The sequence below is a fragment of the Pocillopora damicornis genome, chromosome 11 (assembly GCF_964200805.1).
Source record: "Pocillopora damicornis chromosome 11, jaPocDami1.2, whole genome shotgun sequence".
Taxonomy (NCBI): Eukaryota; Metazoa; Cnidaria; class Anthozoa; order Scleractinia; family Pocilloporidae; genus Pocillopora; species Pocillopora damicornis.
In genome coordinates, this window is record NC_142680.1 from 7681716 (window position 1) to 7706321 (window position 24606).

At 41.8% G+C, this 24606-nt stretch overlaps 2 protein-coding genes across 2 annotated transcripts in view; both read right to left on the minus strand.

Moving 5' to 3' along the window:
• Positions 1–654: 654 nt before the first annotated feature.
• On the minus strand, positions 655–4686 carry LOC113673227 (CTD small phosphatase-like protein 3). The gene has a single exon (XM_027189604.2). The coding sequence runs from the start codon at positions 2907–2909 to the stop codon at positions 1644–1646; it is 1266 nt and encodes a 421-aa protein (XP_027045405.2). The 5' UTR covers positions 2910–4686; the 3' UTR covers positions 655–1643.
• A 324-nt stretch (positions 4687–5010) lies between these two features.
• The window catches only part of LOC113673226 (uncharacterized), a 28972-nt gene continuing 9376 nt past the window's right edge, over positions 5011–24606 (minus strand). The window contains exons 12-20 of the mRNA XM_027189603.2: positions 23592–23938; positions 22852–23034; positions 22523–22589; positions 8683–22198; positions 7952–8362; positions 7381–7767; positions 6707–7081; positions 6130–6601; positions 5011–5717 (exon numbers count right to left, since the gene is read on the minus strand). Coding sequence (XP_027045404.2) covers positions 6144–6601; positions 6707–7081; positions 7381–7767; positions 7952–8362; positions 8683–22198; positions 22523–22589; positions 22852–23034; positions 23592–23938 — 15744 coding nt within the window. The 3' untranslated portion in view covers positions 5011–5717; positions 6130–6143. The remainder of the gene's footprint in view (positions 5718–6129; positions 6602–6706; positions 7082–7380; positions 7768–7951; positions 8363–8682; positions 22199–22522; positions 22590–22851; positions 23035–23591; positions 23939–24606) is intronic.

Here is a 24606-nt window from a genome sequence, read left to right on the forward strand (position 1 = left end):
AAGGAGAATTACTAATGAGTTCCCAGAAGTGAGTGGAGGGTGGAGGGATTATTAGGATCATGGATTAACATTCTTATTTTTTGTTATTATAAATGCACGGTGTAAACAGAATAATAATGTTGCCTTGACATGATAGTAAGGAAATATTTGTAAAATAATAAGAATTATCACCTTAGACTAACAAAAGTGTTAAAAGACAAATTTCTGCTTGCCTCTGATTGCTCAATAAAACAGTGGAATGGGTTTAGCTTTAGTCATTCAAAGCTGTGAGTGGCTGAGGTTTGTTTGTCAGTTCTGCTGACTCAACAAGCCCAAAGCTATATTTTACAATCAAAATTTAAAGAATATACAGAAGCATCTATTTTGTTTCTTTAGCTAAGAGTTTGAGTGTATACTTTTCAAAACTTTTGAAAACCCCATCTTGAATGAAAACAGAACAGCTTTTTGAGTCTGTTAAGTTACCAAGATCCTTGACAAACGCGCCAGGACCTGACACTATGCAAATAGTTATGAATATTATTGTTTAAGTTTTCCTTTGTTGCAAAAATTATGTCTTTGTGTTGACGCAATTGTGTCATCATACAAGTATGGTTCTCATTGTCTATGGTTTTCTCTATTTTGTTGCATAGGTGTTCAAAATTAATAAGGGACTGATGAAGTCAACTTTTTTATTTTTTTTCCATACTGTTCCCATGTGAAGACATAAAGTGTTATTCTACAAATAGTATTGACTTCTCCTTCGAGTACCATAAACAGAAACCTGTCTTTCTAAATATACCATAATATATTTAAAAGACACATGAACAGACTATTCCTTTCCCATAATTATTAATTTAAAAAGATGAGAACACATTCCCCCTATTTAGTTATTAGGTAAATTTACCCACCAAAAATCGGTGAAAAATATTTTAAGCTCTGTATTAGGCGTTTCATATCATCCACAGACACGTGTGGTCTATGGAAAACCAAATCCCCTAGTTACTTTACTAACTTTGTGTTCATCAAATAATTACTATTTTACACAAATTTTTGAAAAGTGCTGTACACTGTAGAATGAGATTGTAAAACTTTAACAGTTAAAAGTGAAAAAATAAAACTTACAGAGTGCTGACTATCTGTTTGAATTCATATTTACAAATAATACAGCTTACATGCGTACAATGTTGGTGGAATATAAAATCTTTACAATTTTGAAATTTTTCTTCTAAAACTGTACGGTCCAATTGCATAAGTGGAAACAACTTCACGTCTTGTCTTCGACGTCAATATATTTTGACACAGGAAAAAGATTTCACTTGTTCTAAAATATACATTGATAAATCATGCCGGAACTATACTTGAAATATATAAAACACTTTAAATGTGTGATGATTCCGATATTTATCTCCCATATATAAGAGATTATAGCGGTCTGTAATGTGTGTATGACATTACGAACGAGCAATATTTCGCGATTCGTTCGCCATTATAGTCACGAATGAAACTTTCTTATACCCGCATACAAAGATAAATCCGGTTTAAAAAGGTCTCGACTGGACTAAACAGATTTCAAATATCATATCGATTAACATACTCGCCGACAAAACTTGCCTGGGTTAAAATAGATTCGCCTGTGGTTAAATCCTCGATGAATGTTTCATCCATTACCTAAAACCAGCTATTTCGTGCATTCTAAATCTGTCTCTAATGTGTGGCCGGACATCGTCTTTTCTAGCGGCGATCATTTCTAAAAAGGGGAGAAGTTCGAGCAGTTCTCTGTCCGACTTATCAACAAACCAACTTTCGATTGGAATTCCATTGAAAATCTGGTAAGCGAATGCTTGAGGTGAATTGTCCACAATCATTGTTTTAGCTAAGTCCCTGCCGAGTATGTTCAAATCTTTAATATAGTTCCCTTGAACACAAACACAGTGTTCGCGGAAGAGGCGATGTCGGAAATATTTTCGACCGGGATCCAAGATATTCAACAGCTTATCTGCATAAACTTTCTTCGAGGCAGTGAAGAGGATAACTTCAAACATACTTGCGACTCGCTCGAGAAAGCGCTTCAAATGCGGTCTGGTGCGTACAAACACTTGATAACGAATGTCTTGGTAAAGGACAGGGAAAGACAAATTGGCATCCTCCAGCTTGTTGAGACTGCAGTGAACAAGTGTCTCGTCCAAATCAAGAACAAGACAAAATTCTGGAGTGCTTCTGGTCTGTAAGGGTAAAACAGGACCACGGCTTGTGGCGTCTTCACCTTCCTCTGGCGGGGGAAGATTGCGAATGAAGTAAAACGGATCATAAACTTCCCATTCGTTTTCCGAAGATTCGGAAGTCTCATCGCCAACGTTTCCATTGACGTCGCCATTAGGCACGGCTAAAGCTTTTCTATTTATGGTCGATGAACCTTGATGCCACAATGCCCTTTCTTCAGGTATACCGCCATTTGTCGCGCCACAAATCCTGGATCCACTTGTCGAATTACTTGCAACTACTTTCCCTTCCTTTTCTACATTTTGGAAATGACCGTTCTTTCCAAAAAGCGTAAAGACTGGCGAAAACAAAGTTCCCAAAAGCGATTTTCGCTTAGAGGACTCCCCATCGGCGATAGACTTCGTAGCAACAGAATTTACAACCGTTGTCTCGGTTGTAAATTTTCGTTTCTTGAGAAGGTTGGATGTTATTATTGCATCTTCCTCGTCTTCGCTGTCCGAGTCAGATCGTTTACGCTTCGCAGAGCTATCTTTCTCGCTGTCTTTCGACGGCGACCACAGGAAGGTTCTGATTGAACTCAACAGATTCCTTCCTGGCGAAATCGCTGAACTTTCACTACACTCAAGATCTGCCGTTTCGCTGTTCCCAACCGAGGCGGCATCGTCCATGTCTCGGCGATCAGTTTTCACACTGTCCTTCTGAGAAGGCATACTCACGCACGATTAACTCGGTGAATGCCAGAACTTTCGCTTGAAAGCTCCAAAATAAATCCCCCAAAACAGAAGCTTAAAAAAACTGTGTGCTTAAAAAGTCTATGACGTCCTACACTAACCATTCATTCGGAAAGGTTTCATACACACTGTGTGAGTAGCGCATCATAAACGAATCTGCCTTCAGTGACAACTTCTGACACGCCGTTCTGGTTGGGTGACTGCATGTACATTTAATGCAAATGTCTGCAAAAACAAGAGGAATATTTGCATACCCAATTTCGCGCGCTAAACAATGGCGATCGTACTGACACACAGCGCTGTGTAAAAATATTTATACTTGAATTAAGAGTGATACGCGAAAACTGACTTCCGTTGTTAAAATATTCAGTATTTTAATGCTCTCTCCGTGCACTACCGGAAAGGCAAATCTACCGGAAGTGTGGGAAAAAGTGTCGGTTTCTCAAAAATGTCACTACAATGTTGATTTATAATTACGTGTAATCGAATCTTTCAAAGGTCTTGATTTATTCAGAATAGTTTTGGTAGATTTCTCATTAAGACTATGATGTTGCAGTAAAGTAATTAATGAACACCAGGAGCCCACAAGTGATGGCTACTGTGATCACGCATTTTGTTCGCAGTATGCTAATTAAAGCATTGATTGGCGCGAAAATATTAATTACAGAACGACAGATAATACAGTTCTAAATGGTTCTTGTAGTCTTCCGTACTCTCTGTCCGGACATCGACATGATAATTTTTTTTATCAGTTATCATGTGAGCAGAATGTCGAACCGACAACTGCCTAGCTACCCAAAACAATTTAACGCCTACCCCACCCTACTGTTAACGGGAACAGACCGGAGTTAGGCCTCGGGACAAAATATCGATATTTGTCAGTCGCATCCGAAACGAAAGGAAATCTATTCACAGCTGAGACCCAGTCACACAAGATGCTTATTTTCATTGACAGTTCGAGACACTGAGTAAAAGTTGATAGAAAATCAACGGTGTGAAGGGTTAATGGATCACACCACTTTTCTGGGACACTGAGAGATCAGGATTGCACGGAACCCTATCGACACGTTGCCATGGTGATTAATCCGGATCAAACAACTCGGCTTAGGGCCTAACATCAGTATCTTTTATTCTCCATACATTTCTTCGTCTATTTCCTATGGCGCTAACAAGGAAATTTGTTAAACAGTAAATAGCTCCGTTAGTTAGCGATTTTTTTTTTCATCCTCGTTTCTACTCTCGTTGGCACTGTGAGAAGAAATTAGCTGTTTCTCACTTACAGGTTTGGAGCCGGCGATTTGAAGTGTCAAGCGGCGCATGTTTATTTCCATCGTATTTAAGTTGATTATATATGTAGCCCATTCTCCGAGACTCAAAGAGGATTAGTGAGGACAGCCAAATTTTCACCTCATCCAGTCGCAAGAAACTGTCGCATGGTCCATAACGATAATTTTCGCGTCTCCTAATTAACAGCTACGTCTTAGAACACCAGGGCCTAAATCAACCGCTTCAGTGTTTATTTGGTAGTCAAGATTTTCCCTAGCGCTAATAGGAAGTCGAAGTGAAACTGAGTAAATACGGCAAGCCGCGGCCCGCTTGAGGCACGAGTTGTGAATACACGAGCGTGCTCCCACCTCGTGGCTTTCTCAGTGCGTACTGCAATTTCGTTACTTTGAATACCATGGATAACAAAGGCGTCAAATGAAAATTGGAGGGTTTTTTTTAAGGGATTAAAAAAGAAAAAAAAAAAAAAAAGAGTGACCGTCCTTACCGCAAGTCCTAAAACCTGAGAGGAAATAGGTTAAGACAAAATTAGATTAATACGAGGTCAAAATAGATCTACAAAAATTTGGAACGCCTTTCTTATCCCAAGCCTTAAAACCAGGGAGGAAATAGATAATCACAAAAAGGGGTGGATCGAGAGGAGGTCAGGACAGATTGAAAAAAATAATAATTCAGAACTTCTTTCTATGCCCTCAGTCTAAAAAACACGAGAGGAAATCAGGGAGGAGAAGGTGAACACAAAAAGGGGTTTAGAAGAGGCCAGAAATTTCTTTGAAAGAAGCAAAGAACCCTCATATTTCATTTTCAATGTTCGTCTTTATTAACAATAAACTAAACCCCCCTAAAATAAACAAAATTGTGATATCGGTTTACGTTCTTCTCATCAGAAGATAGAGCCGCTAGATGCTTTTTCCTGCCTTCATCATTTACGAACGTTCTGGCACCGTGAAACAAAAAAATTTAACAAAAAAATTACTGTCTTTCTAACAACTTAAACTAATGAATACATATCATTTGCCCTCTGGTGTGTTTTGGGGCTCAAAATAAAATCATGTCTCTGTTTTTTCTTTTCGCAAGCATCGATGGCTAGCTGTCCCATAAAACTAAGAAACCTTAAATAATGTTATTCATCACTTGTAAAATTGTCTAAGAATTGAGTTACGAAAAGGCCAGAAAGTCACCCGCATCAGTTAGCCCAAAACTACTATATCACATATTTTCATGAAGTCTATTCTTCGAACATCGAGAACAGGGTTCTCACAAATAAATCATCGTCCACGCTAAGGCTTGCTTTGTTTATTGAAACGATGTGAACTTCTCAATAAAATAAAATTAACTTTTGTTATAAATTATTAATACTTTGCGATAACGTGACCCAACTACTACATATACTTGTTTAAGCATTTTCGAGCTACAATAAAGCAAGTTACAGATAGCGTGACTTTTGTACAGTTCCGTGGGCGAAGCTAAGCTTTCTACTGTACTGGCCTTTTCAGGAATCGTCTGGAACGAAAGGAAACATGAGAAAACTGTAAGTGAGATTCACAATGAACCACTAACAAAAAAAGAGCCGCTCTAAATAAATAGCCCACCTTAAACCTTCTGGGAACTTACGACCTAAACCTCGCACTTCCACGATCTGAAAGCTAATTATTTAAACTGAAAGTGTGTAAACCCTTTCGTAACCAGGAATGACCAGAAACAACGGGTAAGGCTCAGTCTGTACTCAAGCCAAGTGCCCCAATTCAGCCGGAGCTTATTACCGTTTCCTTGGCATAAACAATTAGGGGTATTACTACTCCCCAGTGGTTGGGATGCCAGTCTTCCTCCACTAGAATGTCTCAGTTCTGCTCTCCGTTTCACTATGTTTGGTTAAAAAAATTCCCACCAAAGCTAAAGTTCTATTTTTACTCACCATTCCTGTTCTCCTCAGCATTTGGTATGGAATGAGTTCTTCTTGCAGATGGTTTTGCCTTGACCAGCATCTCCGCGTGCGCAGAAGCACTCTTTGCATGTAAACTGATCTCGTTTGATTTGCTCTCGCCACGCACTGACACTGGCTTGTTGTAATGCTCCAAATTTAGCTTTGTTATCTGATCCTAGGAACGGGAGGCCAAACACAGATCCTTCGGTGGACTTCATTAACGACACGTACTCGCCTTCAGGAAGGGGAGCTACACCTGAACCAGCCTCGGGTCGCTTTCTATAATACACATTTCCTCTGAAGTTTTGACCGATAACTTCGCCGCGGAACTTTCGGTATTTTCCGATAACGTTCAAGATGATGTCTTTTGATTCCAACATGCTACTGATACTTTCGAGAGAAGCGAAGTCAGCCATTGAATGACGATCAGTGCTTGTTAATAGCAGGAAGATCTTAGTAGCAGCTGAAGGAAAAAAAATAAATTTTTACCGATGCAAGTCTTAATGTAAACATTTTCATCTTCCTATATTTTCACAGTTACCATTTTTATTTCTTCATTATTACTCACCTGGCCTGAACGGATACTTATAGGCTGCGTAAGCCATAGCCTCCAAAGCATTACTACTGTCGTTGTCTGAATCTGCGTCGGAGAACTTCAGATGCTCAAAAGCCCCGTCAATGCTATCAATATCATTCATCAGCTGACCGTCAAGGGTGATTGTGTGCGGACCTTTGTGTATCCAGCGACCACCGAATCCAACCACTCCAAAGCGGAAGGAAAATTTGGATTCACCCAAGGACTCAGTCAAACTGGAGAGGAATGTCGGGAGCTTCTCAGCATAGCTCTTCAGGATAGAGGTCTCGTGTACAAAAACAACAACATCAACAGCTTTGTCTGCTTTCTGGAACCATGTCTTTCCGATCTTATTATCGCCGCAGCGACCTAAGAAGAAAAAGATTACATAAATTGGTCAGTTAAGAGATCTCGCGGGCTTTCCATGAAGGACATGCGTTATTGATTATGCGTGCTAAGAAAATTCTCCTAAAATTGAAGTTTCCTCAAATGTCTAGTTTGTAATTCGTGTTAGTCAACTCTAGTATTGCTCTTTCTTTGGTTCTTCTTTCCTTCTCTTTGTTTGCAAGACAGTAATTTTTGGGTTACCTAACCATGAAAGGTCGTCGCACCAAACGACCAGAAATATCTTGATGTAACGCCAATGGCTACACAATAACTTCACTTACCGCACTCTGGCAGGTACTCGGCCCACAGTCCCTTCATTCTAACGAGCTCAACATAAGCAGCAGTTGAATTGCAGTGCTTCATGTCTTTAGGAGTGCTCGAGTCGCATTCCCTGTAATCTTGTTCGCAGGCCTTTATGAAAGGTTCTGGGTTGACAACTGAGAAGAAGCGACTTAGTGGAGAGTTCTTGTCCTTGAAAAGATCTCGGCAGCGTCGGCTGTAGCTTGTTTGTTTGCACTTGGGCTTTTCCGGTTTCTCCACTGATACTCGACATTCTGGATCTTTAGTGACCTCCCAAGAGTCCACAAATTCGGTCAACTTTTTGGTTTGGGCGTTGGAGCTTGTCATCATCTCATCATGGAATTCATTGTTGTTTGTTCCGAGGAGACCTAAACAAACGAGTTACATATTTAAAGGGGACAGAACTGACTTAACAAGAAAATGGCGAAGGGTAGTTGAGTTTTCTGGAAAAAAAGTATTACAAATTTCATTTGCAGTGAATTTACTAGAAAAATGAATGTAACAGAACAAAATTGCCAGGGCCAGAAAATTGGAAATCGATCTATTTCGTACCTGCCATACGTCCATGGAACCACCTAGCAATGTTGAAAGTACACAAATAGTGCTCGACATCGCAGACGATCTCCAGGCCCATGTCATGACGGAAAATGATGAAAGATCCTTGTCGTTGAACTGTGGTGCTGAAGCTCTCCACTGGAAGCTCGCTGTTATAACCGTCGGAGACTTTCTTTCCAGATGAAGTTACCTTGACAACCGTCTCAACTCTACCGTCTTGATGTATCTTCACGCTCGAGTCCTCCGTGATCACGATGATGGCTGTTTCTTGACTCAGGATTGTAAACTTGTTGTCGCGGACATCTCTTGCTAAGACGTACATGCAGCCAGCCTTACTGTAACCTGGGAATTTGTAGTAGGTACCATCGAACGTGTACACGTGGGGTCCACCAAAGATCATCGCCGTACCTTTTAACAAATAGTGTACGCATCATTGGTAAGAGTAGAAAAATTAAATGAACCGGATACAAAATAGCCCTCAGTATAACACGCAGCCTCTAACAAATTCCAATTTATCATCAAATTAACTGCATATAAGAGTAGATGATAATTATGATAATTTCGTGGATCTTATCGAAACGTAAAAATATTGTATTACTCATAACTACAAAGCAGGAGGAAGAAGAAGCTTAGGGGTAGAAGTGAAAAGGAAAGATCGTTAATTAGATAGCGTGGTGCCTGAGGATCCAAATGAAAATATTAGAACAAGGTTCACTCAGTGAACTTACTGTTAAACGGCGGAATCCAATTAATTGGGTTCAGAGAATGGGACATCTGCGACACTTGGTGACTCATCCTTTTCTGCCAGTAGCGTTTAGCTCCGTGCAGGTTACGGACGTGTATTGTAATCATTTTCCTGGTGTAGTACAGGTACTTATGGGCGTGGTTCAAATACAAGACAGTGGTTTCGTGCTGGATAATGGCCTTGTACAACGTCAAGGTGTAGTTTTTTAGCTCGGCATATCTTTGTGAGGTTAAGTTGTAAGCTTCGCCATATAGTTCAAGGCACATCCTCACGGTCTGGTTGAAGGCAATGCGTGAGTAGTTCCTGACTTTTCCGAATAGTTCTGGCAAGCTACTTGAATTGCACATATCTAAGGTGACATTTTGGACAACTTCGTAAACACCAGCGGTGAAATTTCGAGTTATGCTAAATCCTACACTGCACCAATGACGTGAGAAATTCAGAGCTATTGGAAGGTACTTCTTCATCACAGTAGTGTTGTAAGCGGCTTGAACAGTTCTATTGTACACACGTTGGTAGATCCTTATGGTTTTCTTCAAAGCAACAACAGAGTAGTTCCTAGTCTGAGCCACTGCCTCTCGGTAGAGCTTGGCGGTCTTGTTCAGTGCTATGATTGAATATTTCACGGCGTGACCCAGTGCCTTGGTGCAAAGTTTGAACGTCTCGTTGAAAGCTACTCTCGAATAATTCTTCGTCTTGCCGAAGGCTTCTAACAAACAGGTGGAATTGTAGATATCGAGGGTTACATTTACAGCTACTTCGTAGACCTCGACTGTGAGATTCTTGGTGATACCGTAACATTGACGTGAAAGGTTCAAGGCCATAGGAATGTACGTCTTCATGAAGGTTGTATTGTAAACGACCAACACGGTTTTATTGAATAGACGATGGCAAAGTCTCAGAGTCCTGTTCACAGCCACTGCTGAGTAATTCCTAGCCATTAGCAAAGCTTGTTGATAGATCTTGACTGTCTTGTTCAAAGCTATCGTCGAGAGATTCTTAGCTTTCAGCAATCCTCGTCGGTAGAGTTTGACCGTCTTGTTTACTGCTATCGTCGAGAAGTTCTTGGCATCGCGGAAAAGCTTGATTGTTCGGTTATAAGCTGTAGCCGAGCAATTACTGGCTTGACGTAGAGCTTTCTTGTAAAGCTTCACGGTCGCATTGATGGCGATCTTGGAGTAGTTCATGGCTTTCACCAGGGCCTCTGATGGGCAGGTTGAATTTAAGATATCCAGTGTGACGTTCTGAGCAACTTTGTACACTTGCACGGAGATATCCAGAGTGCGGATCATGCAAGTGTTACACAAGTTGCGAGAAAGGTTCAAGGTACGCGATAGATATTTGTTGGTAGCATTGTAATAATAACGTGACAGATTCAGCGCACGAGACAGGGTAACATTGTAACAATGCCGCGACAAGTTCAAGGCACGTGAAAGGTATCTGTTAGTGACATTGTAGCACTGGCGGGACAAATTCAAAGCACGGGATGTGTATTGGATGGTGACGTTCCTTATCAAGGTCATGTTCAAACCTCTAAAGAAGTTCTTTGTGACGGTGAAGAAATACGCAGACTTGTGAAGGTATCTCACAGTCATGGGGTGATACCTGGTCCTCCTGTAAATGTTTCGTAGGAGCCTCACCATCTTGTGACGATAGACCGTTGCAAGTTTCCTAGAGATGTTGAAATAATGGACAGTGATATTTGCATACTTCTGGGTAAGAGGATGGTTCTTAGTCAGGTTGTAAGCGCTTATCACAAATCTGTAAGTCTGCTGGCGGTAGAACACAGCAAGATCCCTGGTGACATTGAAGTAGTGAAGGGTGATGTTGATGTATTTTCTTGTGAGATGGTGATTCTTGGTTAAGTTGTAAACCTTCATGGCATAGCCATATGCCTTTTGCTGGTAGAGCACCGTCTTATTCATAGCTACTGCTACCCATGCTTTACCGATGGTCTTGACACGGCCCGACATAATTCTTGCCTTATCCTCAAGCTCAATAAACTTCTCAACTGACTTTTGTCTCAGCTCTCCATACTTGACAATAACGTTCTGTTTCACTTCATTGTACTTCTCAACTGCCCTTTGTTTCAACATTGCGATTTCCGCAGCAGCTTGTTGTTTGAAAAGCCTTATCTTCTCCGGTACTTCCTGTTTCAGTTTCTCCATTTTTTCTAAGACTTCCCGTCTTATAGACTGTATCTTTATCACTGCGTTTTGCCTCAGTGACTCAATCTTCCTTGCAGCCTGCTGTTTCAGCGCCTGAACCTTGACTAAGGTTGTCTCCTTAAGGGATTGCATCTTTTCCAGGAAGTCCCGTTTTAAGGTCTTCATTTTTTCTACTGAGGCTAAGGCTAGGGCTTTGATCTTTCCGTCAAATCTCGGGATAACAACAGTGACACCGTGTTCAGTAACCTGGATATACTGGGGAAGAGCCAAGCAGAAGTCCGTGATGGTCTTGTTGATTGTTCCACCAGCGTTGCGGATGGCCATACGAGCATTTGTGATGGTCTTGTTGATGGCAATACGGGCATTGCGGATGGACACTAGAGCTTTGACGATTGTCTTATTGACAGCCACATGGAAATCTTGGACGGTTTTGTTCAAGGCAACACGAGCATCCAGGATTTTCTTTGTGATGATAGAACGGGCAAAATGGATGGTCTTGTTGAGTCTTTGCGTTACGTCTACGAAGGTGGCGTTCAGATATCCAATGGTGTGATTAACATATCTCATAGTGGTGTTGATAAATTTTAGAGCTGTGAGCGTTGATGCCTTAATGAATCGTGGAGCATTAACAGTTTGGATAGAGGCATTTACAAATTCTATAGTCATCTGCGCTTTCCCTCTAAGATAATGTCCATGCCTGTTGACAAGGTCCATGGTGACGTTCCTTGTGAAGTCAAAACTTCTACGCATTCGCCCTTTGACGGCATCGTCGATTCCATAGTACTTGGTGACGAAAACAGCGGTTTCGATCAACTCTGCTCGTGTATCATTGAAGAGCATTAAGAGAGGTTTGGAGTTCAGTAGAGTTGAATCAATGGCAGCCATTGTTGTGTTCAAGGCACAGGCAAGGCGTACCCTACTGATATTATACGTCTCCCTTGTCAAGTTCACAGCCAAACGAGTCAAGTTCAAGGTGAAGTTGTAGGCACGGATGCAAAGGACACGTCCCTTAAGAACAGACTCACGGATGGTCATTTTACCGAATTCACGAAGCGCGAGAGAAGACTCGATGTCAAGTGCCATCTGGAGAGCTTGTCTACTCACATTCATTACCCTTTCTTTCAGGTCCAATGCACTGTCTTTAAGTTCAAGAGCCGTCTTTGTGATGTTCTTTTGCAACATAATCAGTAACTTGCTGTAGTTGTGATACACAGGTAGAACAGTGTCTTTGTAGAATGGCAGGACTTTGTTGAGGTACAAAGGCTTCACTTCCTCTCTGTAATACCTCATGCCTCTTTCGAGTTCTTTTCTGTAATACTTCATACCGTCCTCCAAGGTCTTGTTGATCCACATTCGAGTGAAATTCACCGAAGCAGTTGTCCAGTTGCGAGCAATGGCAATTCCTCTCAAAGTCAAATTCTCACAGCGGCCGATGCAGTCCACAGCTAAGGCTTGGTACTTCTTGATAAACAAGGTGTAATTTCTGTGCAAGGGGACCAAGTGGCTGGCATAGATGCGCTCGTAGTGGCCTTTGAGAATTACGGTATAATTCCTGAGATGACTAGTAAGGATCGCTGTATAATTGCGAATTGTCGCATTCAGCATCCTTGAATAATTCTGTAAAGTAGCGTTGAGGATCTTTGTGTAGTTCTGGAATGTTGCATTGAAGACATTTGTATAATTTTGGACAGTCGCTTGGACAATCTTCGTATAATTTTGAACTCTTTCTCTCAAGAACCTTGTGTAGTTCTGAACTTTAGCCTTCAAAATCCTAGTGTAATTCTGAACTTTTGCAGTGAAGTTCGTGTAATAGACCTTTCCGATCGCCACAAACTTGCTCGTGATGTTCTTGACCTCAAGTGTCATATTTCTGATCTGTAGAGAAACATTTCTCGCCAGCTCGATGGTCTTGAACACAGAATTGTGCTCAACGATCTCGCGAAGCTTCATGGTCTTGAATTCTTCAAACCTCACGATAAAAGTTTGGCGCGTTTCTTGTACCTTCGTCTTAATCTTATCTGCCATAACTACAGCCTTAGTTTTAAGATTTTCCATTAATTCGTTGACTTTCTCCAATGCCAACTCGATGGCCTTTCCAAGGTTTACAGAAATGTTCTTAACGACTCCTTGACAACTTTCAATCAGTTGCTGGTTACGGAAGTCTTCCATTAGTTCCTGAACGCGTTTGTGATGCACCATGCTTTCAATAGATGTATCTTTAATGGCAGTCTGAGCCTTTGCAAGGGCCTTTTCGAAAAGCATTTGGGGATCAGCCAATAGAGTTTGGATCTTTTTCTCAATCTCATCATACATGTCCTTCATCATAGCATATCTTCCCTTGATTTCGGCTGGAAGAGTTACGTTCAGATAGAAGATCGCCTCCTTCACTTTGGCTTCAACTGTGGGTTTCATCACTTTCAGGTACTCCACGATCTCGTTATACCTCTCCATGACGAATTTCTCAACCATTGCATAATGTTGTTTTACCTGGTATTTCTGGATAAGCCTCTGGACATCTTCAAGGGCCATAAATTTTGCATAGCTCTTTCTCAGCTGCTGCCCCGATTCGCTCAACAGTTCTAGTGTTTCGTTGAGTGTTAGCCAAGTGATATTTCTGGCCTTTTCGAGAAGTGGAAGAGAGACGTTCTTGGCCTTTACTAGGTAGAAGACGGTCTTATTAGCCATATCCCTCATATACGGATGGAAGACGGCGAGAAGTTCTTTCGCAGCAATGAAGGTGACGTTAGCGGTTTGGTTGTACAGGGCGATCGCCTCTCCGGTGATGTTAATCAGAGTCTTGTTCAGCTTGTGCAGCTCCTTCTTCCACTCTTCAAATTTTCCTGTGAATCTTACTTTGGCATCGTTAATCTTCTCCTTGATTTTCTTTTCAACAATTTCCTTGAACTCTTCATATTTGTTCTCTAAGAAGACTCTGTTCTCCAAGAATTTGCGTTCTGCGAGATCGAAAACCTCGAAATAGAGTTCCTCGAGAGTCTTCTCTTTGTTCTCGCTATACCACTTTTGCATAGATTGTGCGGTCGACTGGACGAAAACCACAGCCTCATTGGCATACATCAGGACGAGAACCTTTCCTCGGATGAAGTTGGCCTTAACCAAGGGGACGAAGGTGAGGTTTACGTAACGGATTCCTTGAAGCACAAGAGCTCTGGTCTTGTTGTAGGCTTGTAAACTGATATTCCGTGTCACGTTGTAGACATGCAGGGTGAGATTGCGCGTCAGATTAGAGTACTTCAACAAGTGCTGAAGACTCAAGTTGCGTGTGAGGTTGTAGTACTGAAGGGAGTAGTTTCGGCCCATGTTGTAGTAGTGAATAGTCAGGTTTAGAGTTGCATTGTAGTACTGCAAGGCCATCATCTTAGTGTGATTGACCAGGACTAAGGTCAGGTTGAGTGCTCTCAAAGTTACATTTTTGGTTTCGTTGAAGAGTTTTATCGCAATCAGTGTGGCATTCTTGTAAAGCTTCAGAGCATGGGCAGAAACATTCTTGTAGACTTGCATCGCACGTACCGTGACATTGTTGTAGAGTTGCCCTGCACGTAGGGTGACATTTTTGTAGAGTTGAAGTCCATGTGTGGTGAAATTATTGTATAGTCTCACTGCGTGGAAAGTTGCATTCCCGTAGAATTCACGTGCATGGGTAGAAATGTTGCTGTACAGGTTTAATGCGCGTACGGTGATTTTGTTGTAGATGGCCAGTCCGTGCTTCCCAAGGAACTCGTAGGTCTTCACAACTATCTCCTCGTAGGTCATGTTCTCGAGCTTTCTAACCTTAGTGATCAGGACATTCAATTCACTCAATAGCTTCTCCCGTTGGATCCCAAGACTTTGGATGACATTAGCTTTGAAGTCTTCATATATCCTAATCAGGAGGTTCTTGTAAAGGTTGTACAGCCTAAGTCCTTCTTGTTGGTGTTCATTATACAGGATTAAACCGTGTTTCTTCAAGATGTTGTAGGCTACGAGGGTCTTGTTGATTGTGATGTTTTTGTAGAGGCATGCCATTTCGTACGAAGTATTTCGCAATTTACTTTCCCAGTGAAGGCTTGTATTCTTGGCCATGACTCCATACTTGGTGAAAACTCGCCTACTTTCCTTGGAAAGGAAAGTCACTTCCTTCATAAACTCTTCTCCTGAAACTTTCATGTTTACGAGATCAGTTGCTAAGGCCAAAACGCGATTGGCAAGATTGGCGATGTCTTCCAATTCTTTCGCAACTTTCAGCGAGGCATTTCCGATAAAGTCTCTTACACGAAGTGCTCTCGCCTTGATGTTGAATGCTCGAATGTGCTCCACAAGTTGATGCCATTTGGCTGTAATTTGCAAAGCTTCGAATTTAGCTATGACGTCCATTTTGGCCCATGCTGCTTTGATCTTACCAGAAACATCTAAAGCACGCAACTGTTTGGTAATACTAAAGACCTCTGCCGTGATATTTTGGGCAATAATTTGCACTTTCTTAATAGAGAGGTTCACAATTTCGTCAGGACGCATCTTCAGAAGCTTCTGCAAGGTTTTATTCAGGATCATTACCGAGCTGTTGTAAACCACAATGGCTCGTCGGCTCAGGTTGAGTCCCAGACTAAGTGATTCGTTTAAGATCATCTTTGACAGATTGAAGAACTCCATGCCCTTTTCGATAGTCAAATCCAAGATCTCTTCAGCCGACTTTTGTGAATTGTGACGGATAAAGGCAATAAGAGCGGAGACGTTCGTGTAAACGGTGTGGTTGATTAATTTCAGTGTCTCAGATGCGATGTTCAGGGAAACAAGAACAGCTTTATCCACGACTTGGCCAATAGGAACACTTCGGATGGTGATGTTGCGCACTTTGTGCATTACTTCGAATGCCTTTGGAACAAGGGGTTTGACAATTGGTTCCAAGTATTTCGTAACATTGTTCTTTACATCTAAGGTGAAGTTCCGCACTTGATGGACAATCTTAAGTACAATAGGATAAGCTTTCCTTTCGAGTGAAATGGAGACGTCCTTAGCAAACTTAATGAGAGGGCGGTGAGTCTTTTGTAGATCTGAATAGGCAGTTAGAATGACCTTCCTAACCTGGATGGTGATGTTTCTGAATTCCTTTGTCAAGTTCTCGGCCAAATGGATAGCTTGAATGGTGGCATTCCTTATCAGCTTGGGTAAAACCTTTGTCAAATTTGTCGTGAAATTCAGCGCTGTTTGATGCGCGAGACAAGCTCTCTTGTAGAGGACCTCCACTTTGGATCGCACGGTCTTGTTCAGCTGTTCGAAATTCTCCAGGAAAGTCTTGTTCAGTAGCTTGAAATGCTCCTCGATCGTCTTATCGAAAACGGTAATGTTGCGAACACTTGTTGTCAGGTTCTTCGCAAATATTGTTACATTTCTAAGTGTACAGGAAGCGTTGAAGTTGCAAGTGAACTTTTTCATCTCAAGCATGTACTGGTCATACATGGGACCAAGCCGCCGTCCACGCATCTCAACTTCTCGAAGCCTCTCGATAAGTTCGCGAGTTTTCATCTGTACTCTCTCCATGAGTTGCGCGGTAATAACTTGAACCTTTTTGGAAACACGCTTGGCAATATCACCGACTCTTTCTCCACGCACCATTACCGAACTCGCCATGATGGATAGATTTTTGGCCCAGCCTTGTAAATCCCGGCTGATGTTCTGAAGATGGACGGTTACATTTCCAACTATGGGAGGAAGCACCTCTCTGCGGAAACGTCTGTAAGCAACCGTGGTATTCTGGTGAATCGTCTTGTAAAACTCCGAGGCATTACCGATTATGTGTGTAAAGTTGGCGTTACCAATCATTCTTGTAAGGTTGTTAATAGTATTGTTCAATGATGTAAGGGTGATGTTCAGAAGTCGGAGTGACATGTTCTGTGCCATGCCTGTGGCGTTCTCCATCAATCCTTTGTAGTTGAAAGCCTTGCATTCAGCGTAAAACTTGAGAACGGTGGGCTTGATCTTGGCCTCCAACTTCTTAACAAGCACCTCAACCTCCTTAGTCAGGTTTTTCGTCATAAGGACAGTTAGGTTGTAGAACCTCAAGGTCACGTTCCTGAGGAGGGTCTTAAAAACTTGGGCTTGGTTAACCAAAGTCGCTATGGTAGAGGTATTCCACGTTAACGAAACACGACTGGCCTCAGAATTCAGGAGGTACATCAAGCGTGATTCATTTACTACATTTTCTCCAAATTTGCGTTGGATCGTGACCTGAAGGTGATTAGTTTCCTGCATTTCTCCCACCACTTGTCCAGAGACACGAGGCGTGGCAGTAACGTTAAAAACAATGCTTCTTGAGGCGGGGTTAAACTTAATAAACCACCCTGCCGTGTTGTTTTGGTAGCTTACGAACGTGCTGGCGACATAGTTCTTCCAGTCAAACCTTCCTGTAAAACCAGCGGTACGATTAAAGGCAGAAAAGGTCAAGAAAAGGGTCCTTGTTTCTGTGTCTAGCCTTTCAGTGAAGGTCAGTGTTCGCTTGAAGATGGTTAGGCCAGAGGTGAAGGTCTTAGTGAGTTTATCGTAATCACAGACCACCCGAAGTGACTTCTCAAAGCCTTTCAAATAGACAGCTATTCCTATGTCGTCCATACTCTTCCAACTAGCGTCAGCAGCCACTGCTGTTCCGGGCAAGACATCGACAGAAATTGCCAGTTTTCGTTCCTCTTCGTTGAAGTCGATTATGTGATTCCACGTCCTCTTGAAGGCTGAAATCTCCGTTGTGAAATATAGGCCGTGGTCCTGAATAAACATTCCTCTCACTTTCAGTGGATAAACTGGGAAAATTTCAAAGTAGCCTTCATAGTAGCTTGTCTCCTTGTTGAAGTCAAATCGATTTTCGATTTTCTTGCCAAGAATATCCAAGGCGCTGTTGAAGGAGAAGCCATTATTCCTGTTCCAGGTAGTCGTCCACGTGAAAGGTTTGCTTGGAATCAATTCAGCTCTGAGATTTATTGACTTGCGTTGCTTGTACCAAACTAAAGAATGAGTCACCGTTTTTTCGGGCTGATACTCGACGACTAGAGTGTTAGAAAGTTCTTTAGAAGTGTTTCTGAAAATTCCTGTCACTGAAACTTTCTTGCCTTTAGAATAAATCACAGAGAACCTTCCTTCGTGATAGGAATCCTCGACGTTAGAGAAGTTGTAATAAGAAGCATCCCAGCCATGCTCAAAGGAGAGGCCCATCGCTCTAAGATTGTACTGATATCCAAGTTCGTGAGTCTTTTCGGTCTTGGTATAGATCAATTTTGCGCTATCAACGAAAAGACTTTGGCTTCCATTTCGGAGCATGCGGAAAGTCAGAAACTCTTTTACACCAGGTTTCTGGGTGACGTATGTACCTTCCCATTCGGCGACGAAACGGCCAAGGTGTGCACGATACTGAAGCGCCTTACGTTGAGTGTTATTCAAGAAAATCAAAGATGACCTCGCTACAGTAGATTTGTTCCAAAACAAGTGAACAGCTGCTTCTTTTATAATCTTCCCATTCAGCCAGGCTCCCTCGAAGCCAACTTGCTTCTTCATAACTGTGGCGTTGAATCCAATTGCTTTTACAGTGCGGTTACGGAAGTAAAAAGTAGTATCGGCGGATCTGTTCAAGACTGTTGTGTTAAAATGAATGCTTCTCAGCTCAGTGGAGTTTATGTAGCTCATCCAGGATTCAAAGAAAACTGTATTGTGGAACTTGGCAGTTAGGCGGTTAGCATATTCTGTGGGGTTCTTATACCACTGCGTCTTCAGTTCACCGGTTCTGTTAAGGATCGTCAAGTTGAGAGACATACTGGTCTCTACCGAGCTGTTTGAAAAAACAGCGCAGATTTTCCCATGCGACCGACCAAGGTATTCAGGATAGATGCATGCAGTTTTCTGAGAAGTCATGTTCTTGAAGACCCCGACGAGAGCAACACTGTAGTTTTGATAGGCAGCTTGTAGGACGACTTTTTTGTTTGCCCCCTGTAACAAGACTTTGCTCAACAGGCTGACAGATTTGTTGCAGTAGCTCACGTTTAGAAGTACTCCCAAGTTGGATGGATTACGGAAGTACATTAAAGTAGTATTCATGGTCTTGTTCTTGACTGCGAGGTTAAACTTGAGTCCTTTTTCAGTCTCAGAGTTCAACAGTGTCCAGATAGCCTGCATGCTTTGGTTTACAGCTGACGCATTGAACTTGATGGATCGCTCATTCTCACTCTGCAAGTAACTCCAAACCGCTTCAACAGTATTGTTCAAGGTCGAGGCATGGAACTTGATGGCTCTTTCTTTTTCAGCTCTATAATAACTCCAGACAATGTCTACGGTTCTATTCATTGCTGAAGCATTGAACCTGAAGGAATCTTGGTGATCGCTGTTTTTGAGACTCCAGATTGCTTCAACAGTTCTGTTGGAGGCGGCCGCATGAAATTTGATCGCTCTCTCGTCATCGCTCCTCATGTAACTCCAGGTGGCCTCCACAGTTTTGTTCATAGCAGAAGCATTGAATTTTATGGAATGTTCATATTCACCCCGAAGGTAGCTCCAAACGGCCTTTACAGTTTTGTTTGAGGTGCAAGCATGAAATTTGATAGCACGTTCCTCCCCACTCTTCACAAAACTCGTGCTAACTTCAATAGTTTTGTTCATGGCGGATGCGTTAAACTTGATGGATCTTTGATTTCCATCGATACCGTAACCAAAGATAGTCTCAGCAGTTCTGTTGAATCCAGTGGCATTGAATTTTATGAGCTTCTCATTGGTGAGGTTAACGAAGGTCCATGCTGTCTCAATCGTCTTGTTCATGGCAGATACGTTGAGCTTCAAACTCTTCTCTCTGACGAAATTCAAATATGATAAGGTTGTTTCGAGAGTCTTGTTTAGGCAGTTTGCTTTAAACTTCAATCCCTTTTCACTTGTAAAGTTGAAGAAAGTCCATGAGGCCTCGGCAGTTTTGTTGAGAGCACTGCCTGAGAACAACAAACTCTTCTCAGTTCTTAAATTGACTAGCGTCCACGTGGCTTTTATGTTCTTATTGGCAAAATTGGCTTCCAATTTCAGGTTCCTCTGTCTGTCCGTACTCAGCAAGGTCCATGTGGCGTTCATCGTTTTGTTCAGGACGCTTCCGTTGAAAATCAACTTCTTCTCATTGGGGAAGTCAAGGAAAGTCCAAGACGAGTTGATGGTCTTGTTTTCTGCACTGGCTTTAAACTTCAATTTCTTTTCGTTGGCAAGGTTCAGGAAGGTCCATGTGGCATCGATGGTCTTGTTGAGAGCACTAGCTTTGAAGTTCAGACTCCTTTCGTTTTCCACGTTTGCGAAGGTCCAGGAAGAAGAGATGCTCTTGTTGAAAGCAATTCCCTGGAATTTCACGCTCTTTTCATTTTGCATGTTCAGAAAAGTCAAGGTGGAGTTCATCATCCTGTATCCACAGTGAGACTCGAATCTTAGGGTCTTTTTGGATCCTAAGTTTAAGAAGGCCCAGGTAGCATTGTAATTCTTCCTTCCGGTACTTGCCTTGAATGTGAAGCGTTTTTCGTTTGGACGATTCAACAACGTCCAAGTGGAGCTGAAGGTCTTGTTTCCATAACTTGCGTTGAAATTTAAGCTCTTCTGATGTTCCAAGTCCAAGAAGGTCAAAAAAGAATTGATTGTGTTGTTTCCAACACTAGCATTGAACTTCAAAGTCTTCTCATTTCTCAAACTAACCAATGTCCATGTGGCATTGACGGTTTTATTTAAAGCGGAGGCTTGGAACTCTAAACTCCTCGCTGTGTGGCGGTTGAAGACAGTCCAGCTTGCCTGCGCTGTTCTGTTCAGGGCGGAAGCATTGAAACGTACTCCTTTTTTGTCGCCGAAATGGAAGTATGACCAGATGATCTCGGCGGTCTTGTTCAAGGCGGTGACATTCATTCGTAATCCTTTCTCTTTCCCTGCATTTACGTATGACCACACAGCCTCCAGAGTCTGATTCAGAGCTGTCGCATTGAACTTGATGCTCTTTTCTTGTGTTAAATTATGGAAAGTTAGAACACTTTGGATGTTATGATTCAATGCCGAGACGTTTAATCGCATTCCTTTCTCTGTAGTGAGGTTCACGTATGACCACACCGCCTCGATGGTCTTGTTAAGGGCTGTTGCATTAAACTTCAAGCTCTGATCATTTGTGAGATTGAGGTACGTTAAGGCTGCCTCAAGGGTCTTGTTTAGGCCAGTTGCATTAAATCGCAGCCCTTGTTCTTGCCCAGCGTTGACGTAAGACCAGACGGCGTCGACGGACTGGTTCAGGAGGACTCCCTGAAACTTCACTCCTTTATTTTGTGTCAGATTCAGATACGACCAGATAGCTTCTGCTTTACTTCCAAGCACGGTGCCATTTATTTTCATGGACTTCTCATTAGTCGAGTTTACAATACCTGTGTACCAGCTGATGACACGATTTTTGTTTTCATGCGTTCCTGTGAATTGAATGCCTTTCTCTTGTCCCGCCTTGACATATGATCCACGTAGAGTAAAGGACTGCTTGCATGGGCGGGCAAACAGGCGAAGGACGCCTTCATTCTGAACCTTGAGATATCTTCCTGTAAGCTCGATTCCTGCCTGTGTTGGCTTGTTGCTGAAGCTAAAAACAAAATCATCTTCTTCCTCACCAAGTTTTCCATTGAAGCGGATCTTCGTTTGGGTGCAAGTATGATTTGCTAGGAAACTAATGCTCTTCTTTGGGACGTTTAGTTCTCCAGTGGAAAACAGGTACTTGCCTGGCCAGTACGTCAAGTTGCTAACATATCCATACGCATTAGAATTGTTGTAGAGCTTCGTCAGCTGTTTAATGGTGTAATTTCTATAGGAAGCGGACAACTGGAAACCCATATCTCGATAAAGGCTATCCGCCTCCGAGTTGTTGAAAAAGTGACCATTAACGACGATTGGGTGTCCGAAAACAGCGTCTTTTCCAGAATATGTGAGATTCACTGCGTGAGTGATGTTGTTGTAAGTTGCCTCAAACTTGCCGAAATTTAAGCCAAGAGCAGCAGTAGTAACACTGAGAAGTTTGCCATCCTTCTTAATCCACAGAGTTCCGTTTGCCTCCAGGTTTCGCTCCCACGTTGCTCCAGGTGTGGACATTACCGCTATCACATCATACTTGTTATCGTCTTCAGTTTGCAAGCGTTCTGCTATCAACTGATATTTAGTGAGCCTAGGGTCTGTGCGTGTCATTGAAACACTGAAGGAAGATGGGCCAGAAAATGGGAAGTACGGTGACTCGTAGTCACGGTAAGCCAAGGGCACAGACAGCTGACTGCAGAATGTAAGTCCGAGTACACGTGTCAAATTCAGGCAAGGTGCAGGCTGTTGGAAACACAAAACTAGATTTTAATCATGTAATGAAACAGTAAAAGGGAAGAATAAAAAACCTTTTAGTGCATCTGAACGATTTCAGGAATTTGCTATTTCGAATTGTTTAGGCCGAAATTTTTTCCTTAAATCCAACAACAATAAATAATTCTTTAAGTGTGCTGGATTGAGCTTTAATTCTTGATCACACAGTTTGTTCCTATCCCATCTCATGAGACAGTTTCCTCCTAACGGCTGTAATTCCGCTTTGATTCAAAGCATGTCTGCATCGTCTCAAATAAAGGTAAAGATGCATTAGCCCTGTCCTTAACTGCTCACCTCAATCCTCCTCGGTGTTCCGTCAATAGCTAGTTTCTCGTTGTTGAGAGTAACGAAAAGCGATGACCTACAAGAAAATTAAGAAATACTTAACATATAGCACCACAATCGTCACCAAGTAAGATTGCGTTTCCTACCACGATGACTGCATCACAAAACGGAGAAGCACTTGAAAGTTTATCATTAGAATTAATAAAGTTTCCACGATCTGTTTAGCCACAATCTCATTAAATCTAGATATCGTTTCGAAAAAGTGAAATAACGAAAAGAAAATTTTAGTTTTGATAATATTCTTAATAATAATATTAATAATAATAGGCTTTACTTACGATACGTTGACAAACTGAACAGGCTCCTCTGGGACACCCAATTCAAACTTCAAGATTTCTCCTTGAGCATAGGATGCATTTCCCTTGAGATGTGTTACCGTGTACAAAGAGGAATTGACAAGAACGCCAGCTTCAGCATACACTGCACTCACTCCCATACGACCACTCACGTCCACAATAGCACTGAAAAATAAAAACGCCATCGACAAGTGAGACATGCTTAAGGAAAGAAGACTGCATAATGGCAGTACTACCGTAAGGCTGAGGTAGAGTGGCTTCTACTCCCAGGTCGGATGAGCAATTCCCTTTTATCACTCCCTCATTCTTATGCTTCCTTTCGTTGTTAACTATGACAACATGGGAGAAAATCCGAAAAATATATATATATAGCTTAGATGATACCACATCTGTGGCATCATTCGGGGTAGCTTAGTGCTGACACCTCCTTCCTGGCATCAGCACTGCACTGGTGAGGCCCAGAAGGCTGAACCAGTACAGTCTGCAGTTATATATATATATATATATATAGTATGTATGTATATATAAATATATATATATAAATGTATATATCTATACGTAAATACAATAAACTAAGGTCAACTCTTTGGCTGTTTACCAAGCCGATCCTAAGTTTATCTTCTGTGCACCAAAACGCTTTCGGTAATCAAAAATAAACACATCTACTTTTAAACTCCAATCGTCGTAACAGAAACATTAAACTCTGTCCTAAATTATTTTACCTGGGTTTGACATGGCCACGTATATCAAACCGCATCTTTCCCCAGAACATGTTCCTGATGTCAAACTTTCCGGCGAGTTCTACAGAGGCCACTGTGGTTCCCTTGGCACTCATTTTAAGCGGCAGACCGAGGATGGTAGGGACTGTAGTCTCAGCGTCCAAGAACATCATGCTTTTACTGAAGCTCTTTTTGCCACCCTTGGCTAAAGCAATTAATATGTCGATCACGTTGATCTTGTCTACTTCGTCATTTAACCAGCTGATGTCGTCAAAGCTGAGAAGTCTCAATTCGTTACCAAACATCTTCACAGAAACAGCCCCAGAAGGATGATGCTTACGGTTATCCATCTACAAACACGTAACGAAATATGAATCAGTTGAGATGAAAAATCCAAAGTTTGATCAGGCTTTAGACAAGATGATGGGTGACAAAGCATTACAAAAAGTGGTCGATGTTATTGGCACAATTTTATTTGCACTACTACGCAGTAATTGAAAAAAAGAAAACTGAACTGGGTATATGGACTTAAGCCTTTAAACCCTTAGAGTGACTAGCATCTAATTTCTCCCTACAATATCACCCTTGATTCTCACATTAGGGTCATGAGAATTAAGGAAATGATCACCAACGAAAGAAGCTTTTGATCGGTAAACAAATTCTCTTTGTCGACACTTTAGGAAATGTTAAAGAACCGTATGGAGAATAAGCATACTGATGTTAGGGTGAAAAGGGTTAAGATGTAGTCAATCTCTAAGCTATCGTCTCATATCACATTTTGTTGAATGTGTTTTTTACGATTCTACACGTCCTTAGGGGGTGAAAACTGACAGGCCAGCATTATAATCTCAACATTAATATGCACCCTGCATGACCACAATGTGCTTAGTTCCTCAAGCTTTTTTCTCCTTTTCACTTTTCTTCCGATGAAAACATTATAAACCTTATTTTCCATCAAAATTTTACAATCAATCTTTAACCAAAAAAAAAAAACCAGAACTGTGGCCGTATACACAGT